The sequence below is a fragment of the Sycon ciliatum genome, chromosome 4 (assembly GCF_964019385.1).
Source record: "Sycon ciliatum chromosome 4, ocSycCili1.1, whole genome shotgun sequence".
In the NCBI taxonomy this organism is placed as follows: domain Eukaryota; kingdom Metazoa; phylum Porifera; class Calcarea; order Leucosolenida; family Sycettidae; genus Sycon; species Sycon ciliatum.
In genome coordinates this window covers 5640685-5659091 of record NC_088646.1, presented here as the reverse complement: position 1 = coordinate 5659091, position 18407 = coordinate 5640685, and the positions used below count along the sequence as shown (strand labels likewise).

Below are 18407 nucleotides of genomic sequence, written 5' to 3'. Positions count from 1 at the left end.
TATGGACCACTCCAGGCTATAATTGACATCTAGAACACAGTGCTCAGCTGACATGATTGTGAACCTGAACAGCGCATCCAAAGTGCAGTGCACTACGCTCCAGCACTATATTTGTGACAATCATTGTAGACTGTGCTCATATACGCCACTGACGTTCACAGGCACCGTCTTTTCCGGAGTATGAGCCGCACTTCAAACGCCAGTAATTCACCCTATAAAAAGTCGGCGCGGCTTACACTACGATGGTCAAATGAGCGGTGGTAAACGCGATATCTGTATTTTGAGACAGACAAATCCGGGTGCAGCTTATACTCCGGAGAGTACGGTATATGGCTAGACAACCCTCGCACGGAACACACCTGTCAACATGGCATGCTTGCAGTACTTACCGTACGATGGGATTGTAGAGGAGGTGAATACGCGAGTAGAGATGAACAGCCTGATAACAAGGACAAGAAAACAAGGTCCCCCAAAACAGTACAATGAAACGAGACTCGCACATTATGGCTACACTGCACAAAGAAAGAATTGCAACGGACTACAGAAATACTAGATCGGTAGTGTAGTGCACCGATAAGTGGAGCGAGCAATGTTAGTTCGTGCAGCACATTAACGCTGTTCTCAAAGCCGTTCTCACGGCATGGAACTCACCTTGAATTCACCGTGTTCCTGCTGTGACGATTTCTTGTCCTTGAAGATGTAGAGTTCCTTGTTCTCAAACGTTTCTGGCTTGTCTGGATCATTAGGCTTCTTCTCCACTGCAGAGACAGACCGGTACAGAGTTTGAAGACATGCCTGGATCTGTATCACGATATCACCTAGACACTCCTCCGCAATTACTATCTATCTATCTATCTATCTATCTATCTATCTATCTATCTATCTATCTATCTATCTATCTATCTATCTATCTATCTATCTATCTATCTATCTATCTATCTATCTATCTATCTATCTATTCACAGTTCGCTTGAGGCTCTGCTGGAGGCCCAGTTTTCCGCATCCGTAGGAACACCACCACCCTCTATGGATCAAGGCACAGATGCAGCTCCTAAAGCGGTGGGAGGTGAGTAGATCAGACCCACCACAAAGTGGTCAAAGACTGAAAATCCCATTCGCTGCATCCATGCTTCCATCATGCCAGGCCACGAGTTCCCAATTAACTGTAGGCCGCAGCATGGCTAGAAAAATCCTTCTGCTTCCAAGCGGACTTGAACCTGGTACCCTCTGTTTCTCAATCTGGAAGAAGGCGGCGGTATTCTTGCAGAAATAAAGTGCAGCAGCATACCCAATGTTCCACCTGTGGATACATTGCAGTAGGCAAGTGCCACACTCACCTTTCTCAATGATGGTATGTGCCAGGAACTCCAATGCGAGGTCGCTGGCTTGGTTGATGGCGGACGACTCACCGCTATCCATGATCATGTGAATCAATTCACTGTACAACAGGGAGAAAAGAAGATGTGACTAACGTTAGTAACATTGCCTCAGATCCGTTACTTGTAAATACCTGCAAGTACTCGTACGCTGGCTACTACCTTCTATGTATGAAACCTGGTTTCTGCAAAGACCCATGGGAACACAGAGTGCGGTCTTTTCAGCGCAGGTTTTCCAGGCGGTTGCTGAAACGAGGTGGTCTCTAGCTAGGTTTGACCTCTGCGTTTACATGTACAGTGAAACCTCGTTAAGAGAAACACTGATAAGACAAACTTTCGCTTTAGAAGAACTAGTATTCATAACTCTATTGGATACATCAATGGGTATTCACCACGTGTAACATATGAATAAGAAGAACTCTTTTGGTTTTCGTCCTAAAGAGGTTTGACTGTATCTCACACACGGCTACTGCAGTCAACAGCCAGGTTTGACTGTATATCATACGTGGCTACTGCACTCTGCAGTAAACAACCAGCAACACCGTTGAACAGTAGCAACGGGATACTAACCTGCCCAGGAACGACTGGTGATGCACGGCTTTCTTCACCTTGCGGTCTTTCAACACTCTATTCTCCTGCATGATCTTGTAGTAGTTACGTGCCTTAGCCGAGAGCAGCAGATAGGTTTCTTGCATCTGGTTTAGCGCCACCACTGTATACATTACGAACGCATACATGTAGGAAAGGAGGGTTAGAGAAGGGTGTTGAAACTTGCAGTCTGTATGGCTCAAAGGCCGATTCTTCTGTCACAGAAACACAGTTCCATGCATACATGTACATGCACGTACAATGTTCTCGGGCTCATAAAAATGGGGGACTGAAATAGTATTATAACAAATCCTACACTGGTAACGACTTACTCCTCCGTTTCTCGCGCTCCGCCAGCAGGGTCTCCATCCATGTTTGCTTCTCTTTCTCGCTACTGGCCATGCAGACAAACCACTTCTTCTTGGCTACGTTCTGCAGACGCCATGCATTCGTCACCTTACTGCCACATGTTAGCTGATCAGCTGCATCAAGAAGAACGAAGCAAACACATGCTCACGCTAGTCCAACACTGTTTATGCTGTGGCCCAGGAAAATTAGCCACATGCTCGTGAAGCTCTCCTGCTGCAATGCCATCGGAACCACGTGCATATGACAACCTTACCACATTGATTACACCCTGATCTAAGTATACATCAATGCACAGTACATGTTGTGTCAATCTCCCTGATTCTCAAAGAACTCCTTCATACACATAATGAGCATATGAATGAACAACTTACATGTGCCATCTTCCAGGTTCTGCACTTCCATAGTCTCAAGCGGAATGCGACCCTTGAACGCAAAGCCAAGGGATTGCGCAGTTTGCCCTGGTAAGACGCAAATACACACCAAGCATGAAAAACCGCAATGCATGCCAGAATGTCTTGCACGGAATAATACGCAGATCCGAGAGCATAGTTATGCTCAGATGAAATTTTTTAGACATGCAGAAGAGACGACATGACATTCGGAGGATAGTTCTACATTAGCAGGCATTTGTGGCACATCTTCACAAACTAATGCTATCTCCCAATGTCTACGACCGTTCGGTGGTGGTGTTGGTGGCGGCGGTGAACAAAGTATCCCCAAGATGAATGGATCCCCAGGTCCCTAAAGACAGCACATGTACATTCCAAATAACTTGAAGTATTCTCTGAAATCTTCAAAAGGGAAATCCTGATACCCATTGCTATCACAGACCTAAAGAGACTTCTGCTCATACTCACCAGGTCCACCTTGTTTTCTCCGCGGCGCCCTGCACAAAATGCAGCGAAACAGATGAGTAACAGAAGGTTGAACAGTGGACTTCCAAGAAGGAAATCTTACAAAATATATGCCCCCCTCCCTCTGAACTGGAGTTCACACGCCAAATTTAGAGGTCGTGTGGGTACTCGAACGAATCGAGCAAAAACGGATGTGCTGGTAAGGCCGTGTTTACATGAGGCGTTTCAACCCGGGTTGAGTTCGACCCGGGTCAGATTTCAACCCGCCATGTGCACAAAATGAATGGCGCGTTTACATGACGCATTGCGCCTGACCCGGGTTGAAATTTCGCCCCGGGTTGATTTCAACCCTCCCCCCAAGGGGAGGGTTGAAATCAACCCGGGTCAAGAAAATCGTACAAACGTACTTCTGTGCGTATCTCGCGCCAGGTTTGAACAGCACTGCAGATGCAAATTTCGCGCGAACGGATTCACGTGACCATACAGGATTCTAGAAGTGAACTTTTGGCGGCATATCAGTATTTGACCCGGGTCAACTGTCTTCATGTAAACGCTCACCTCTTTTGTCTATCGTACAGACTTTCAACCCGGGCTGAACTCGACCCGGGTTGAAATTTCTCATGTAAACACAGCCTAAGTGAAATCGTGGGTTTGAGTGCAGGCGTTCACAGCGTGAAGGAGGTAAGTTACGTAATGAAGACAGCATGCCGCGCACGGACCCATAACCACAGTTGCATACTCTTGTTTATGGATTCTTGCATAGACATCTCAATGAAGAAAATAGAATAAAAACTAAAACGTGGATTCCACATGGTTTAGGGCAGATACAATCATACCCCATGGATCACAGAGAACCCCCAAAATAGACAATGGGGCATTATCAACAATACCCCTATTTTCGGGGCAGGACATGTACCTGATCCAAAACCGGCTTTATACTAGTGCCAGGGCAAATGAGGGCATACCTTGCTTTCTCTCCAGTCTTCTTGCAATAGACCAGCACACCGTCAAAGAGAAAGAACCATCGTTCTTGACAGTTGCCAGAGGAGATCTTGAGCAAGGAACCCTTCAATACCATCTCGTTACAGGTATCAACTAGATTAGCTCCCTGAGGACAGAACCATGATACACACAGACACAGACAGACACACAGATACAGACACAGACACAAGCACACGCAAGCACACACAATCACACACACACACAAGCACACACAAGCACACACACACACACACACACACAAGCACACACACACACACATATACACACACACACACACACACACACTCACTGATACTTATGCACAGATATACAGCATTCCCTCACTAGTGGGACCATTGTTATTAGGCTAGGGCCTGTTTTGGACTTCCCACTCTAAATAAAGTTTACAAACAACAAACAAACAACACACACACACACACACACAGCAAAGCTGTTCAGAAACCAAACACAGACAAAAGGTAAAGCCGGCAAATCCACGGGCAATACATACGGCGGTGCCTCTTAAACCCGGCACCATTTGTGTGATGGAACTACTACTGGAATAGCAAGGGTGATGTGAAAATCGTGCTGGTGTATCGAGGATGCTGGCTTATAAGTGCTGCATTAAAAGGGGAAGACTGCATGTACAATGATAAGCATACATGAAGAAAAAGAAGAGTGGGATAAACTCGGATGGAGAGCCAAGGATTAAAATTGAGAAGAAAGAGTGGAATAGCGATCAACAAAACAAGGCACGCCTTGGCCTAGACCTTGCCTATGTGCTGCAGTGTGTATTACCTCAAAGTTGTCAATACCCTGCTGCCAGTCATGAACGGCTTCCAGCTTCTCAGCACGACGCTTGGCCTCGTTAATGACAGAGCAGACGACCTGCATGGCCTGGTATGCAGACTTGGCTGATTCCTGATCTGGATGATGATTCCAGGTGTACTTGCACAGTTCCTAGCAGAGAAAGAGTGCAGAATGAGTAGCAGTGGGTATCAGTACTGGCACGGGTACTTGGGCTCCAATGAGATTTACAACACGTTTTGTGTAGAAGTGAGAGTCAGCATCAAGTTGATACTGCAAACATGCGATTACTCCAAGCAGAGTATAGGGTGCCTTTGTATGGAGATGTGGCACTGCACGCATGCTTTCACACGCATACACGCAGACAAACGAACAGATCATGCGCTATGAAACCGTCCAAAAAAGTAGCTTTTTAATCGTCATGCTAAGCGTTAAATAAACTCTCTGTACTTCACAAACACTGGTCTGCAGTAAAAGTCTGCAAGAGTGTAGGCACACATTATAGTATCTAAACATCCACATCACTTACTCTGAAAAGAAGAGGGTATTTGCAGATTCGTTGCACAGGACATAGCAGGTAGCTCTGTATGTTTGCATCACTGGCCATCTGTCCACGATCTGATAGAATATTCTGAAATGGAAAGAACACATCACTCAGTCTCACCACTCATACCAAATGATCCCTTGGCAGTGAACAATTCTTTTCTCCGTTGCCAAACGTTCGGGCATGGTACCTCCTCAGGGTGAACAAGTAAAGGCAAACAAGCAAGGTATGCACAAGATACAGCGTGACGCATTGGAGAGCCGTGAAAGAATATGAGAAATGTGTCAGCACAAAGGTGCTCGTGTGGAAAGTAGGAGAGCTAATGAAAAGTCCTGGAAACGGTACTACAAGTGACAAGTGAATCGAGAAGTTCCGGAAAACCTACCAAGGTAACCACTCTGATAAAGGGCGACAACCTGTCCCAGAGGACCACTACAACTAGGACCAAGTCATGTTATTTCCAGTCAAATGACCCTGCGTAAGGACACCACCTGTACAGCACACACCCATGCACTGCATTTTCGAAGGTCCATTGAGCAGTCGACTTCGACAGGTTTCACTGTACATGACATCGTATTTGTGCTAATCGAGTAGGGCAAGTATGCTGACCATTGGATGCATACGAGACCTCTGTCAAAGGCAACACATGCAAGTTTAAAAAAAAGTGAAAGTGAAGGAAAAAACGCCAAGTGCCGTACCGTAAAATAGCTCTTGAACGGTTCCCGACGAATGAGTTCAACAATCATGGCTTGAGCTTTCTCGTGAGTACTTCCATAAATCGTGTAGTTCTCCTTGAGTGCCGTTGTCTGTCAGAGCACCAATAGAGGGACAGGGCAGAAAACACCATCTATTAATGCATGCAATGAATTACCTACTAGACACTCAATCGAGGCTTAGTGAAACGATTGACCCAAATTCCTGTTCAACTAGATATATAATCCTATGGACGGACTATCGACTGGATATCGACTGACATTGCCCTCACACATGAACACAAGCACAGCATATTTACGCATACATACATACATACATACATACACATGCATGGTCACACACCCATGCACAAGCAAACAGAAGCACATTGTAGGTTTCGATGAAGCACAATACGAGCACGTTGTAGCTTTCAACGTTCAAAACGCACCCACGCTGAATGCGTTTTGTACTGTTCTTATACTTGGCTGTGTGTAAAAGCGACATGAATTCATGTGCCAAGGGTACTTCAAAGTGCATGGCCTGAACTCGCAGGACAAGTGCATGAACTACATGTATGCCTGGGCAGTTATACATGTATTTTGTAACATGTGAGCGTGTTGATCAGGGTTTTCCTTCTATCGACTCAACCTTCTCGACTGGCCAGTCGACGTATTGACTTAGTCGGTTCACCCGTAGAAGCGACACAGCGTGTGTGTGTGGGGGGGGGGGGGGGGATCAACCGTACTTTACGGCAATGGAGCATCACTGGCCATAAGCGATGGTTCCTGGTTCAAGTACTGAGGTGGCAGTCAACTTTTGTTCAAACTCTTCCCCGTTTTCAACACCCTTAAACTTGTGAAAAATCACATAGCCTCTATAGAAACACATAGCAATAGAATGTGTCAGGTCATGGATAGAACAGGGCTTCCACATTGCAATCCCCACAGCAGCATATGCAGTGTACATGCACGTGATTGTTTTCAAGTAGAGTAGTAGCTGTACTTCAAGTGCTTTGCAACACAGGTAACCGTATCAATCATGCACCCAGAATGGACTCCATAGCCTCATGCATAACGGGTAACCGTATCAATCATGCACCCAGAATGGACTCCATAGCCTCATGCATAATGCATAGCCATGTAATGCATAAGATTGACGTGCATGGCAGCAAGGCCGTGTAACTTATGTTTGGTATTCGGCCATGTCCTGACAAAGGATAATCCGAACAACACTCCCAGATCGGTTGCTCCACGCAAAGTGGTCTGTTAGTCAATGCTGCTCTATGCTGTGTACAGTTACTACCCTGTACACTGTAACACATATGGTGCCACCTTTCGTCTGTTGTTGTTGTATGCTTTATTCGCCTGTCAGCTGATTACAACCTACAGGATACAGAAAACACTTCCTCGCTTCCAAACAGAAGACTGTACCTTCTGCTTTTGTCAAACTAACTCCGCTGCATTCTCTTCCCATCGACATACACACACACGGCACACACACAGACACACACACACATAGACACACACACGGCACACACACACACACACACACACACACACACACACACACACACACACACAGCACACACACCACAGACACAGACACATGCACACACGCATGTACACACTTGGGAAAATACCAGCTTTGCATCGACAATAAACTCACATGCTTCATATAAACTGCACCTATGGCACTGTCGGCATCATAGTCTTTGCTGACGTTCTCCGTCAGGTCATCCACAATGCGCATATGTACAGTGCGTAGGTCATCCACATTGCTGAATAATGAGTTCACAACTTCCTCTGTAAATTCTGGTTCATCGTCCATGCCATCCAACATCCCCTGCTTCATTGTCTACATCGATGAGGAGAAAAATGAAAGATGAAAAGGTGCACACGGTGATGAGATTGTTTCGTACATGTAAATGCATTTGTATAACACTATTTGTCACCTCGAGTACCGCATAAAATCAATTATGTCACGCATGTTGTAAGTGACTGCTATTGTCAAGGTACACATGGCAAGGGGTCAAACATACCTTACACACGACATCCAAAGTGCTCAAATAGGAGCGCTCTGTCTCTACAATTTCTTTGACAACAAAGTGTCGAAGCCTCCTATCCTTCTCGGACACATCAACTACTGGGCCACTGGGAGTGGGACTTTCCGATGGTGCCTGCTCTTGCACTTCGGCTTTTGGCGCATTCGGCACAGCAATACTAATGGTAACGTCTCCGGATCCATCCTCGCTGATTGTAACCTGGCTGCTCTCCATCTTCTACGTGACTTGCGGGGAAGAAACGAAGCTCATCATCCAAGTGTTACGAAATTCGACTCGCTTATGACTACGCACGTTTGGTGCTCTCGTCTGGTATTCCGACGTCTGCGGTCTAGACCAGGATCCACTATGGAAAAGCTAAGTAACTTAGTTTCGCTCCGAGTAAAGAGGTACCAAGATTTGATGTTACGAATTGCTAGTCCATCCATCCAAAACTGGCACCCTAACTAACTTTCTAGTGTCTCCCACGTAACTGTTGTAGTTCTCATGAAAACAACAGCACATCATTATTATCCTGCATTGTGTGACCCGTGATATTCTTCCTTGCCACACATTCATTTGAGGCCGGAAAAGACCAAGGATAGGGAATTAGAAAAACAGACAGGGTTTACGAAAAAAGGACAGGTATGGTGGCAACATGTACGGAGAAGCAGATCAAAAATCCGGTGTTTCATATTTGAAATTGGGTTTCGCCCAAAAAAGCAAGCGCTAGCGCCAGGAGCGGGACTTTGATGCGAGATGTGTGGTACTCAGTAGTCGCGTTGCGTATGCGCGTACCCAAGCCAGCAATGCACTCAGTGCACTGCGTGCACGCAAGTGCGTAGCCTATACCTAGCCGGCCTAGCCTGTACGTAGATCTACGCAGTAGTCTGCGTAGACTACGACTCCGAGTACGAGTTCGAGTACATGTACTACTGATAGTGATACTGTGATAGTGATGACAGTGCTGGCTGCATGTGTCCCTCTTTTGCTTTTTATTTCAAATCAATCTCGGACAGCTTTGCCAATTTTTATTTTTACTTTGAGTTTTATTCATGTTATTACTGCAGCTTCCCATCAGCTAGAGTCGAGATTCATTGTATTGCTCTTGTATTACTAATATTTGTTCTAAGCCACCATGTCCAACACTGCTGCGCAAATGCTGGAGTGGCAAATGGCGGTCACGGATTTGGACGCACTCTCCAAGCAGGTGAGTCTCATCGTATTTTATCCCTTGCTACAAACTACACTGTACCTTCTACTCGTACATTTAAGTACTTGCAATTGAGTAAGCCAACAACATGTTAACAATACGGGACGGGAAGTCGTACAAGTAATATCAGCTGAAGTGCAATGAAAATAGTTGAATAGGCGATGTGGAGACAGGAGTAATAATAAAGGTCGCACTCACAAACATAGCAAACCAAAGTAGTTACTTTTGAGTCCAGAACGTTTTCTAGTCACAGTCGGGACCAAAGGGAAAGGGTACTGGACACAAAAATACTTTAAAAGTTGCTGTGTTTGTGATGTGAGTGCCGTTACTATTCATCGCAAAAACAGTTGATTTCATTTTCGACAATTATGTTAGTATAATGTTACCTTGAAAAAATACGTCGAAGTACACTTTACACTCCTACCACCGGCACTGCATGTGCTCTCCGGCTAATCACGTTCACCAAACCAGCAACAAAAACAAGTCCAGTCCAGATACTGGGCCTTCAGGCAGCTATTTCGACCTAACAGGTCTCGTGTAAGAATACTGAATGGCCAGGATAACTCCGAAGTACTCTTGGAATACTGAGAATAACTGAGGAGCAAAGCAGCGCAATTACACACTGCGGGATGACTGCGAGTGCTAAACTAGGAGTACTGAGTGCAAGATCACACCAGAACCGAAGATGCTGTGGACACGGTGTTGCAAGGTGCAAGATGACAATATCCTGTGGAACGTAATGAGTAGCTGACACTCACATTGTAGCAACTTAGGACATCAGCACGGTGCTGCAACTAGTCACGTGTTGGACACTTTCGGCATTCACACCGTACACCTACTTCACTACCACTCTGCACATGGTCTTGCGCCACATAGTCAGCTAGAGAGCACAGGCAGTGGTGGTGGAAGTGTAAGGTGTAAAGTCTACAAGTACTTGTATCAAAATGCCGAAAACTGCTGCTTGTCTTTTTCCTGCCGATGCTTTTATTAAAATTATTCTTACTGTAAGACCACTGTATTAGCGAACACTTAAACCTAACAATTGATATATCTTTAGTCTGTATAATCGTTTGCTGGGTTGCCAGAATTCATTGTCAATTTTCACGTTGCTATCCAAAGAAATTATTTTACGAATCTCTTTATACTTCCCTTCATCTTACCCACCTTCATATCAAACTGAAAAGAACCATTAGAGCTGCAATATCATACATGTACATGTACATGCATTTAGGCTTTTCCACATTAGAGCCTGGCCACGCGAAAAGGGCCCTAATGATGATTTTTGTCAAAATGAGTTTAGTGTCCAATATTATAGCTGAAGCTGTCAGGATTTCTGTGCAAAAACCGTTCCAAAAAATGTCAATCCAAACCAGAGTTATAGTGATTTTTGTAACCTGCGTTTCAAGGTATTTTCTGAGGCTGATAAATTAATGGAAACTAGATTATTTGACAGTGGTTCGTAATGGCAAGAATAACTCAGCTAAATTTTAAAAAAAACCATGACATTCAGTGAATCATAAGCTTGTTATGTCCCTGTTTGTTCCTCAAGAGTCATGCAGATTCCTGTGTAAGTCAATCCGACATCTCGGCTTCTGCAGGTACGGGCTGTGGGCAGAGGTCGTCCTTGTACGGGTCAGCAACAAACGGACGGATCTCCTTGTACAAGTACTGCGCCCGGTCATCACTTATGCCACCAAGAGGAATGGCAGACGGCAGTCTTGTCTGCGACAGAGTGCCGGGATCGCACTTGAGGATGTTGACAGCAGTTTGCTCGGAGTCCACGAGAACGGATGCAGTGACAACTCCCGGCTTGTCGGCATCAAACAGGAAGTGGTGGTACTTCGAAATACCGGGGACTTTGCTGAAGTGCTGGTCGAAAAATTCGTCCCATTTATACCACGGTACACTTCCACTGTGGGCAGCATTGCAGACAGCCGAGCTGTTGACTACTTCTGATAGCTGGGGTAGGGTGTAGGTGTCACTCTTCCTATATCGCTGTTTGAGGAGCCCGAAGCAACCGTCCACCAAGCAACGTGTATGGCCAGCAATCAGGAATGAAAGCAGGATCTTCTTGTGCAGACCCACAATGGTCCTCCATGCGAGATAGGACAGCACTGTGCGGTTCTTGTTTTGCCCTGCACAGTTGTCTGCATGGAGGACACATTGTTGCTCACCATGGCCGTACATGTGAAAGAAGTGATGTAACAGGCTCACAACTGAGTTGGCACCATGACTGCGTGTACCATTCGGACCGATTGTTTCTGTTTCATCAAGCAGGTAGTTCATCTGGAGTGGCATACCTTCACTGCACACACCAAATAGCTGGACCTTACGTGGCGTCTTGAAGTAGAGAGGACCGGGTTGCCGCGCCATATGAGGCAACGTAACTTGCTGAGCGAAGTCGAACGTATAGTGAGACTTCGTCAGTTGTTGTGAGCATGGTGCGTATGGTGGTTGGTAGCTAGGTTGGACATCCTTGAGCTCAGCGCTGGCATCCCTTGACGCTTGCTGATATTGGTATCTCTCTCGTTGCGCTTTGTGCATGTGTGCTGTAAATTCCTGCAATTCGGTTGTTTTCTCCTGTTCCGTCACAGCCGCCGAAACAGCACGGCGGAGCAACTCACAGCTGCTGCATACATCTGTCCGTGCAGTCATAAACTTTATGTGTGGGTACAGCGCCTTCCAAATGTCGTTGAATGCTGTCTTCTTGACAGCTTGCACATTCTGCTCTGAGCATGCCGCCACATACAACTTGTGCACATACTTTTTTTGACTGGCTTGAGGGGAGGAAGATGGGTGGTCGATCAGCCCTCCCATGAACAGGAGCTGGGAAAGGTAAGCCGAATTCCTCTGCATACTGCTTTAGAAAGTCGGCACACACTTTCACAACATTGAACGTCAGGGCATTATGCGGCCGCCGTCCCGTGTTACGGTTGATGCGTGGCACAGGTCCGCAGTTTTTCAGGTGGTTGAGTATATTTTTCAATACTCTCTGCGACACGTCATAGATTTGCCTGAATGCTCCGGCGCATACAACCTCTCCGCGGAACGAATAATCAAATGCTGCACGTCTTCTCTTTCCTCGCTGAGCGTCAGAGCGTGGGTACTCCACCGACAACAGTACTCCCATCAACAGCATATCCTTTTCTGCTTTTTCTAGTCCTCTCATCGTAAGTTGGAAATCGTCCACTTCACTGGATGGGAACTTGCTGAGGCAGTTTTTGGTGCAGCCGCAGGACCTCGTTGGAGTGTCAGCTGCTGCTGCTGCTGCATCAGCAGCCTGTCCCTCACCAGCATCAGCAACATGCACCTGAGCAGCAGCAGCAGCAGCCTGTCCCTCAGCAGCGCCACCAACCTGTTGCATAGGGGCAGCAGCAGCAGCCTGTTCCCCCGCTGGTTCTTGATTTTCTTGAACCGGAAAAGCAACAGCTAACGTCTGGTTGAGCCGCTCCACTCTCCCTTGGCTCTGCGGATGGTATGGCCTTCCATTGATCTTCAGCGACTTCATTTCCTCCATTACTGCAGCCAGGCTAGAATTGTTAAACTCTTTCCCGTTATCTGTTTGCAGTATTCTTGGCGCTCCGTACGTGTAGATACAACGCAGCAGCAGCACATCGCACACATCTTACGCTGACTTGGACTTGATGGGCCCACCCATTGCAAATCTGGAGAAACAATCCACTATATTGCACGCATACTCATACCCACGGTGTGATGGCAGCTTTTTCAAGTCCATTTGCCACCTTGAATTGGGGTACGTGGCCAAAATAGACTTTCTTGTAAGGGACGTCATTGGAATTGGTGCCTGGCGCTGGCACGCTTCGCACTTCACGAAGGACTTGAACAGCGCTTGGATGTTGTCACGGCTTATGGGGTAATAACACCCTCGTAGGCTACCATAGCAGCTGTCGGCTGCACGATGGTCCCTTTCGTGCTCTGCCCTCAACAGATCGATCAGCTCCTCACGAGTCACGCATCTACGGTGGGCTTCGTTCAGCTGCGTCGACTTGTAGAAGAGAGCATTGTGGTCTGAGTCGAACAGGAACGTTTCTACATAACGGACCTCACGGCTGACGCCGTTCGGTCATGTATCAGCCGGTATTGCCCTTGTACTCGTGCTGTAAATCATACATACATGTACTGGTGTTGCTTCCCGCCCTTTGTCACGCGACTAGTACATAAAGCAGTACTACTTGCACGTCATACATGCCTGTATGCTGAATCTGTGCACGAGTGATCGCAAAGAGGGCAAGTCGCGGCATTCTCTGACTGATTTGTGGGCACCACAACTGGTTTCTCAAAAGACTCAAACTGTGACTGGTGTGTGAGTGATTTTGACTCTATGACTGACTTTGGGGATCGTGACTGCTATGTGGTACGTGACTGCTGTCAGAGTCCAACATATATGCCTCAGACCTGCCACCTTCCACTTTCCTATAATGCTGAAATCTTCCTGTAAGTCTGGTTGCCAATACGGATGTAGCTGGCATTCGACAATTGAGTTGTAACATGGAACATGCTTTGTTTGTTCATTGGTGTGATTCTCACCCTGTAGTTTATCCATGTTCTCTTGCTCCTTCCTGTGCTTTGTCAGAAACGTGAGAAGGAAGTGCTGATTAGTGAGCTGTCTTCTGTGAGACCTGGAGATGTAAGCACCGACTACACAGTCATGTCCTGTACTTAGTGTGTTGTACTATACCCGGGTATGCCTTTCACTTGGCTCTAATGTCCAGTTGCCACTACTGGTACTCATACCAGCCTGTGTTGAATCTTGATTGTGATATAGACACGATGTCAGGAATAAAGATCGCTTTGCTGTTATTCACCCACAATGTAGCTACCTCATATTAAAAAAATTAAAAATAGCGAGATCTGACATTGTCAGTCTGCTGAGTGATTCTCTGCACAAAACGCAGAGCTAGAGAGTTCTGACAGTTCAGAGAGACGAAAAGAGGCAAGGAGAGACAGAACAGACAGACATTTAAAGAGAGAGAGAGAGAGAGAGAGAGAGAGAGAGAGAGAGAGAGAGAGAGAGAGAGAGAGAGAGAGAGAGAGAGAGAGAGAGAGAGAGAGAGAGAGAGAGAGAGAGAGAAAAGCTTTGGTCATTGTTTTTGCCATGTGTTACAGACGTAAAATACTGGCACAAGCACCCAGTGCTACATCTGGAAAGACACAACTGCTACATGTTTATGCGTCGAACTATCTGCACAGGGATTTTTACAGTACTGCAGGGCTGTCCCCTATACTGTAAAAGCCATTATTCTAACGAGGCGCATATAACGATTTCCTAAAATTGACTGGTTTACGTGAACAAAAGGTAACGATTCGGACCCATTCTCAATGCTCAATAGCAACAGTATTGTATCGATTTCCGTATAACGATTTCTATTTTAACGACAGATTTCTCCTCGTTAACTCGTTAGAGTTAGCACTTCGTTATATATGGCTTTTACAGTAATTCAAGTTTGCTATTATTGTATTTTTGTTAGGTCTGTGAAATTGGTGTGTGATAAAGTAACTGATGTTTCAGGCTGGGCGCTTTCTGTGATGAAAGCCGATATTACCTTACTTCGCGTGCTGATAACCCTTTTCTTTGCGTGTGTTGGTGCGTTGATGTAGAGTGTGTTTGTGCAACGCACAAGCGGCTCTGTATTCTTCTATCAAGAACCAAGCCAGGCGTTGGCGGAGCAAAAAGGTGAGGAGCAGAAAACCTTGCCAGACCTGAGTGTACATGTACAGTCAACTTTGCGTATAACGACACTCGGCGGGACATGAGAAAAGTGTCCTTATTCGCAAAGTGTCCTTATAACCGAAGTCTCATTGTATGTACCGGTATACAGGTTAGATGGGACTTTGCTCTGGGCATGGAAATTCTGTCGTTATTCGCGAATTGCCGTTATATCCGCAATCGTTATTAGCGAAGTTGACTGTACATTCTCCCTGTTCCCTAGATAAAGATATTACTGCAGCATTCACAACAATACCGTTGTAGCAAGTGCCCAGCTCTACTCATGCTACACCTATGTGTTATGTGTTTCTCTAGGCCGCCTTCAAGAAGTTGAACTGAGGCATGCTGATGCCACAAAGCTGGTCCGCAAACTCCAGCAGAAGATCCAGGGTCAGCCTCCCAAGCCTTGAGCTGTACGAGGTGCATTCACACCAGCTTCGACAATCTCATGGCAGGGCCCTTTCCGGGTACTGGTAACCAGACTAGTCAGAATCACTGTCACTGCGCATCTGCTGGGAGGCGAAGAGAGGTCTTATGTCAGTTTCTACAGCAGCCACTACAATGCCACCTGCTGCTGGGTTGTGGAAATAAAATGCTGGATAGGCTTGCTGACTCAATATGGTTTGTAGGTATAGATACCTGCCACATCCAGCGTGTGCTCTGGCTCTGTGCCATGCCTGCACCTAAACTGGCAGTCAGCTCCTGGACTACGAGCACAGCGTTGAGAGTGATGCAGCATAATTATAGCGTGCACCGTGCGCTGTTGCTACACTTGCTATGCATCTTCCACAGCAAGGCTTGACAACTGTACACACGTGTGTCATGCTGTCTGTCCCTGTCACCACTGGCAAGTCCTTGACATTGTCCCAGGTCTCCTGACCTGTGTATCAGATTGTGTTTAGTGGGAGCATGTACGCTGTGCAATTGCTGCTGCAGGATGCTCAGCAGAAGTTGTGTGATTCTTGGCATTATGTCACTGTTCACGTCATATTCATGTACTCCCTTGGCATTATGAGCAGTCATCACAACCATCGATCCCAACGAAGCCTTTTTTATTTTTAGGTGTTCTGTTCTTTTGTGACTCTTCATTTTTGCCGAACGGTATGCAACTGTAGTAACTTTGCCTCCAGCCATCATTCTTCAATATGCTGTGTTAGCGGGAATCTTCCTCACACCAACCAGGCTTATCTACGTTTGCTTCACTTTTCTGCCCGTACATGCTGTAGAGAATATGTACACAGTGCTACATCACGAGAGTTCGTTCGCAATTCAAATAGGATAATCCCAGTTTGAGAGCACATGTTCGGAGTCCGTGCTAAACTCTTGTGCACACCCACGTGTCCGTGATTGATGCAGTACCGTGCTGATGCCCAAATTACTACGAATTAACACCATACATTCTTCACTGCCATGAAGATGGGTTTTGACGTTTGAGTGCGTTTTAGTTTCATATGCCGCCTGGCGTACACAATATACGAAATAAAAAGCAAATGAAATATTCTCGATTTACAGTACATGTACAATGTACTATACCAGTAAATACAATCAACATGCATGACCAGTACATGACTATATGTAATCGTACAACTTCACCCGGTCTCCACATGGCTCCACGTATTGTTGTCCAGACCAGTCAGAATGAGACGACACCAATATGCTAGTCCACTGAAGACAATAAACCGTTTAAAAAATATACAGGTACAAGCACTTCAATGCACCTGCTGCCTAATGTTAATGTCAAAATTTTGATAATAATAATAATGTAAAGTAATGATGCCATGTGAAATGCACAGCCTGGGGTAAGCAATGGTGATGAAGACAACTTTTCACTGAAGTGCGGAGTAACAATTATTATGATTCATATGAACCATGCAGCTGTACCAGTGTTATCCCTTGTTGAAGTCTTGAATGCCGGTCTCTTGCACGACGAAGTGAATAGAGTTTTGCGGTAGATACGGACTGAAGATTACCTGTAGCTGACGCGGCACTTCGGGTGCACTTGCAGCGGCCGCATGTTCATCGGCTTCCTCTGTTACAGGCTCATCGCGGGAGAGTAGGACGCGTGTTGCGACCATGTCGGACCACGTAAGTCCCAGCGCAGGCTGCACATCATCCTCATCATCACCAATGCTGCCATCAATCACAGCACTCACCTGATTCACTATCACAACTGCGACTGCGTGCTCAACACTGAACTGGCGCAGCTGCAACCCTATGTTGGTCAGATACTCAGCTCGGTCTGATTCGTCACCTAATCCAAACTCTGCACGAGCCACAGCTGCAATAGAATCAAGGATCACCAGCCGCACTCTCCTGCCAGCGATGAGGGCGGGTAGCCGGTGCGACACCACTTTGTCCAGATCGTCATGACTCAGCGCATGCTCAACATATATACCATCCATCCACTGACGTCGGCCATGCTCCCGAGAGAAATACCGCGCAAGCTGGGCTAAGCGCTTGTGAGGGAAAACATCCTCTGTGCTAATGTAGAGTGCAGCGCGGCGATGATCATCGGAGCCTTCCAACCACAGCTGCACATTCAAGCAGAGCTGCAGGCAAAACTGAGTTTTACCGCTCCTGCTTTCCCCACAAATCTCAAACAGGCCACGGAAGGGAATTCCCCCACGCAGAAAGGTATCCAGTGAGCGGCACCCAGTGCTTACATACTGTAAGCTGCCAAGCCATTGCGGACTATCTCCTTGCAATATGGACAAAGCAGACACGGGGGCCAACTGGCAACATTTCTCTGCAGCTGTACGCAGAACAAGCCTTGCTTCTTCAGGGGAAAGATCACTTCTATGTACAAGAGAGTTGTAGGTATGCGTCACCAGTGACTCCGGACTGAAGTCTGGGATAGAGCAATTGTCGAGTTTAGTAAGAATCGATTCATCCAGCTCCAGGTATGAGAATCTGCTCATTCCAAATCGTGATGGAGATGAAAGGGCGGCTAGAGATAATGGACGAATGTCGAAACCACTCTTCAGCTCGAGATATTAACTAGGCTCCTTGCCTCCTATGAAATGTCCATCCATATTAGATTCACATAATTGCTCTGACATAATCATTGCAAACTGGTTGCATGATCCGGATCGCTCGCTCTTTGACTTGGCTGGTTTGGTCTTCATTCATTTGAAAAATATTTGTTTACCCACGCTCAGAAAACGCTACGCACTGGTCCATGTTTGTCATGACGACATCGCCATGGTACGGTGCTCT

General features: G+C 46.3%; 2 protein-coding genes across 2 annotated transcripts in view; both read right to left on the bottom strand.

The window, feature by feature from the left end:
• Positions 1-8769, bottom strand: part of LOC135814089 (phosphatidylinositol 3,4,5-trisphosphate-dependent Rac exchanger 2 protein-like) — a 29021-nt gene extending 20252 nt beyond the window's left edge. Inside the window, exons 1-13 of the mRNA XM_065327152.1 lie at positions 8251-8769; positions 7878-8066; positions 6218-6325; positions 5505-5606; positions 4967-5128; positions 4153-4295; positions 3191-3219; positions 2705-2791; positions 2297-2446; positions 1947-2088; positions 1338-1438; positions 652-758; positions 390-439 (exon numbers count right to left, since the gene is read on the bottom strand). Coding sequence (XP_065183224.1) covers positions 390-439; positions 652-758; positions 1338-1438; positions 1947-2088; positions 2297-2446; positions 2705-2791; positions 3191-3219; positions 4153-4295; positions 4967-5128; positions 5505-5606; positions 6218-6325; positions 7878-8066; positions 8251-8487 — 1607 coding nt within the window. The 5' untranslated portion in view covers positions 8488-8769. The remainder of the gene's footprint in view (positions 1-389; positions 440-651; positions 759-1337; positions 1439-1946; positions 2089-2296; positions 2447-2704; positions 2792-3190; positions 3220-4152; positions 4296-4966; positions 5129-5504; positions 5607-6217; positions 6326-7877; positions 8067-8250) is intronic.
• A 7839-nt stretch (positions 8770-16608) lies between these two features.
• On the bottom strand, positions 16609-18278 carry LOC135814090 (DNA repair protein XRCC3-like). Its single transcript, XM_065327153.1, has one exon. It carries the CDS (start codon positions 18107-18109, stop codon positions 17078-17080), a length of 1032 nt encoding a protein of 343 aa, XP_065183225.1. The 5' UTR covers positions 18110-18278; the 3' UTR covers positions 16609-17077.
• Between the last annotated feature and the right edge of the window lie 129 nt (positions 18279-18407).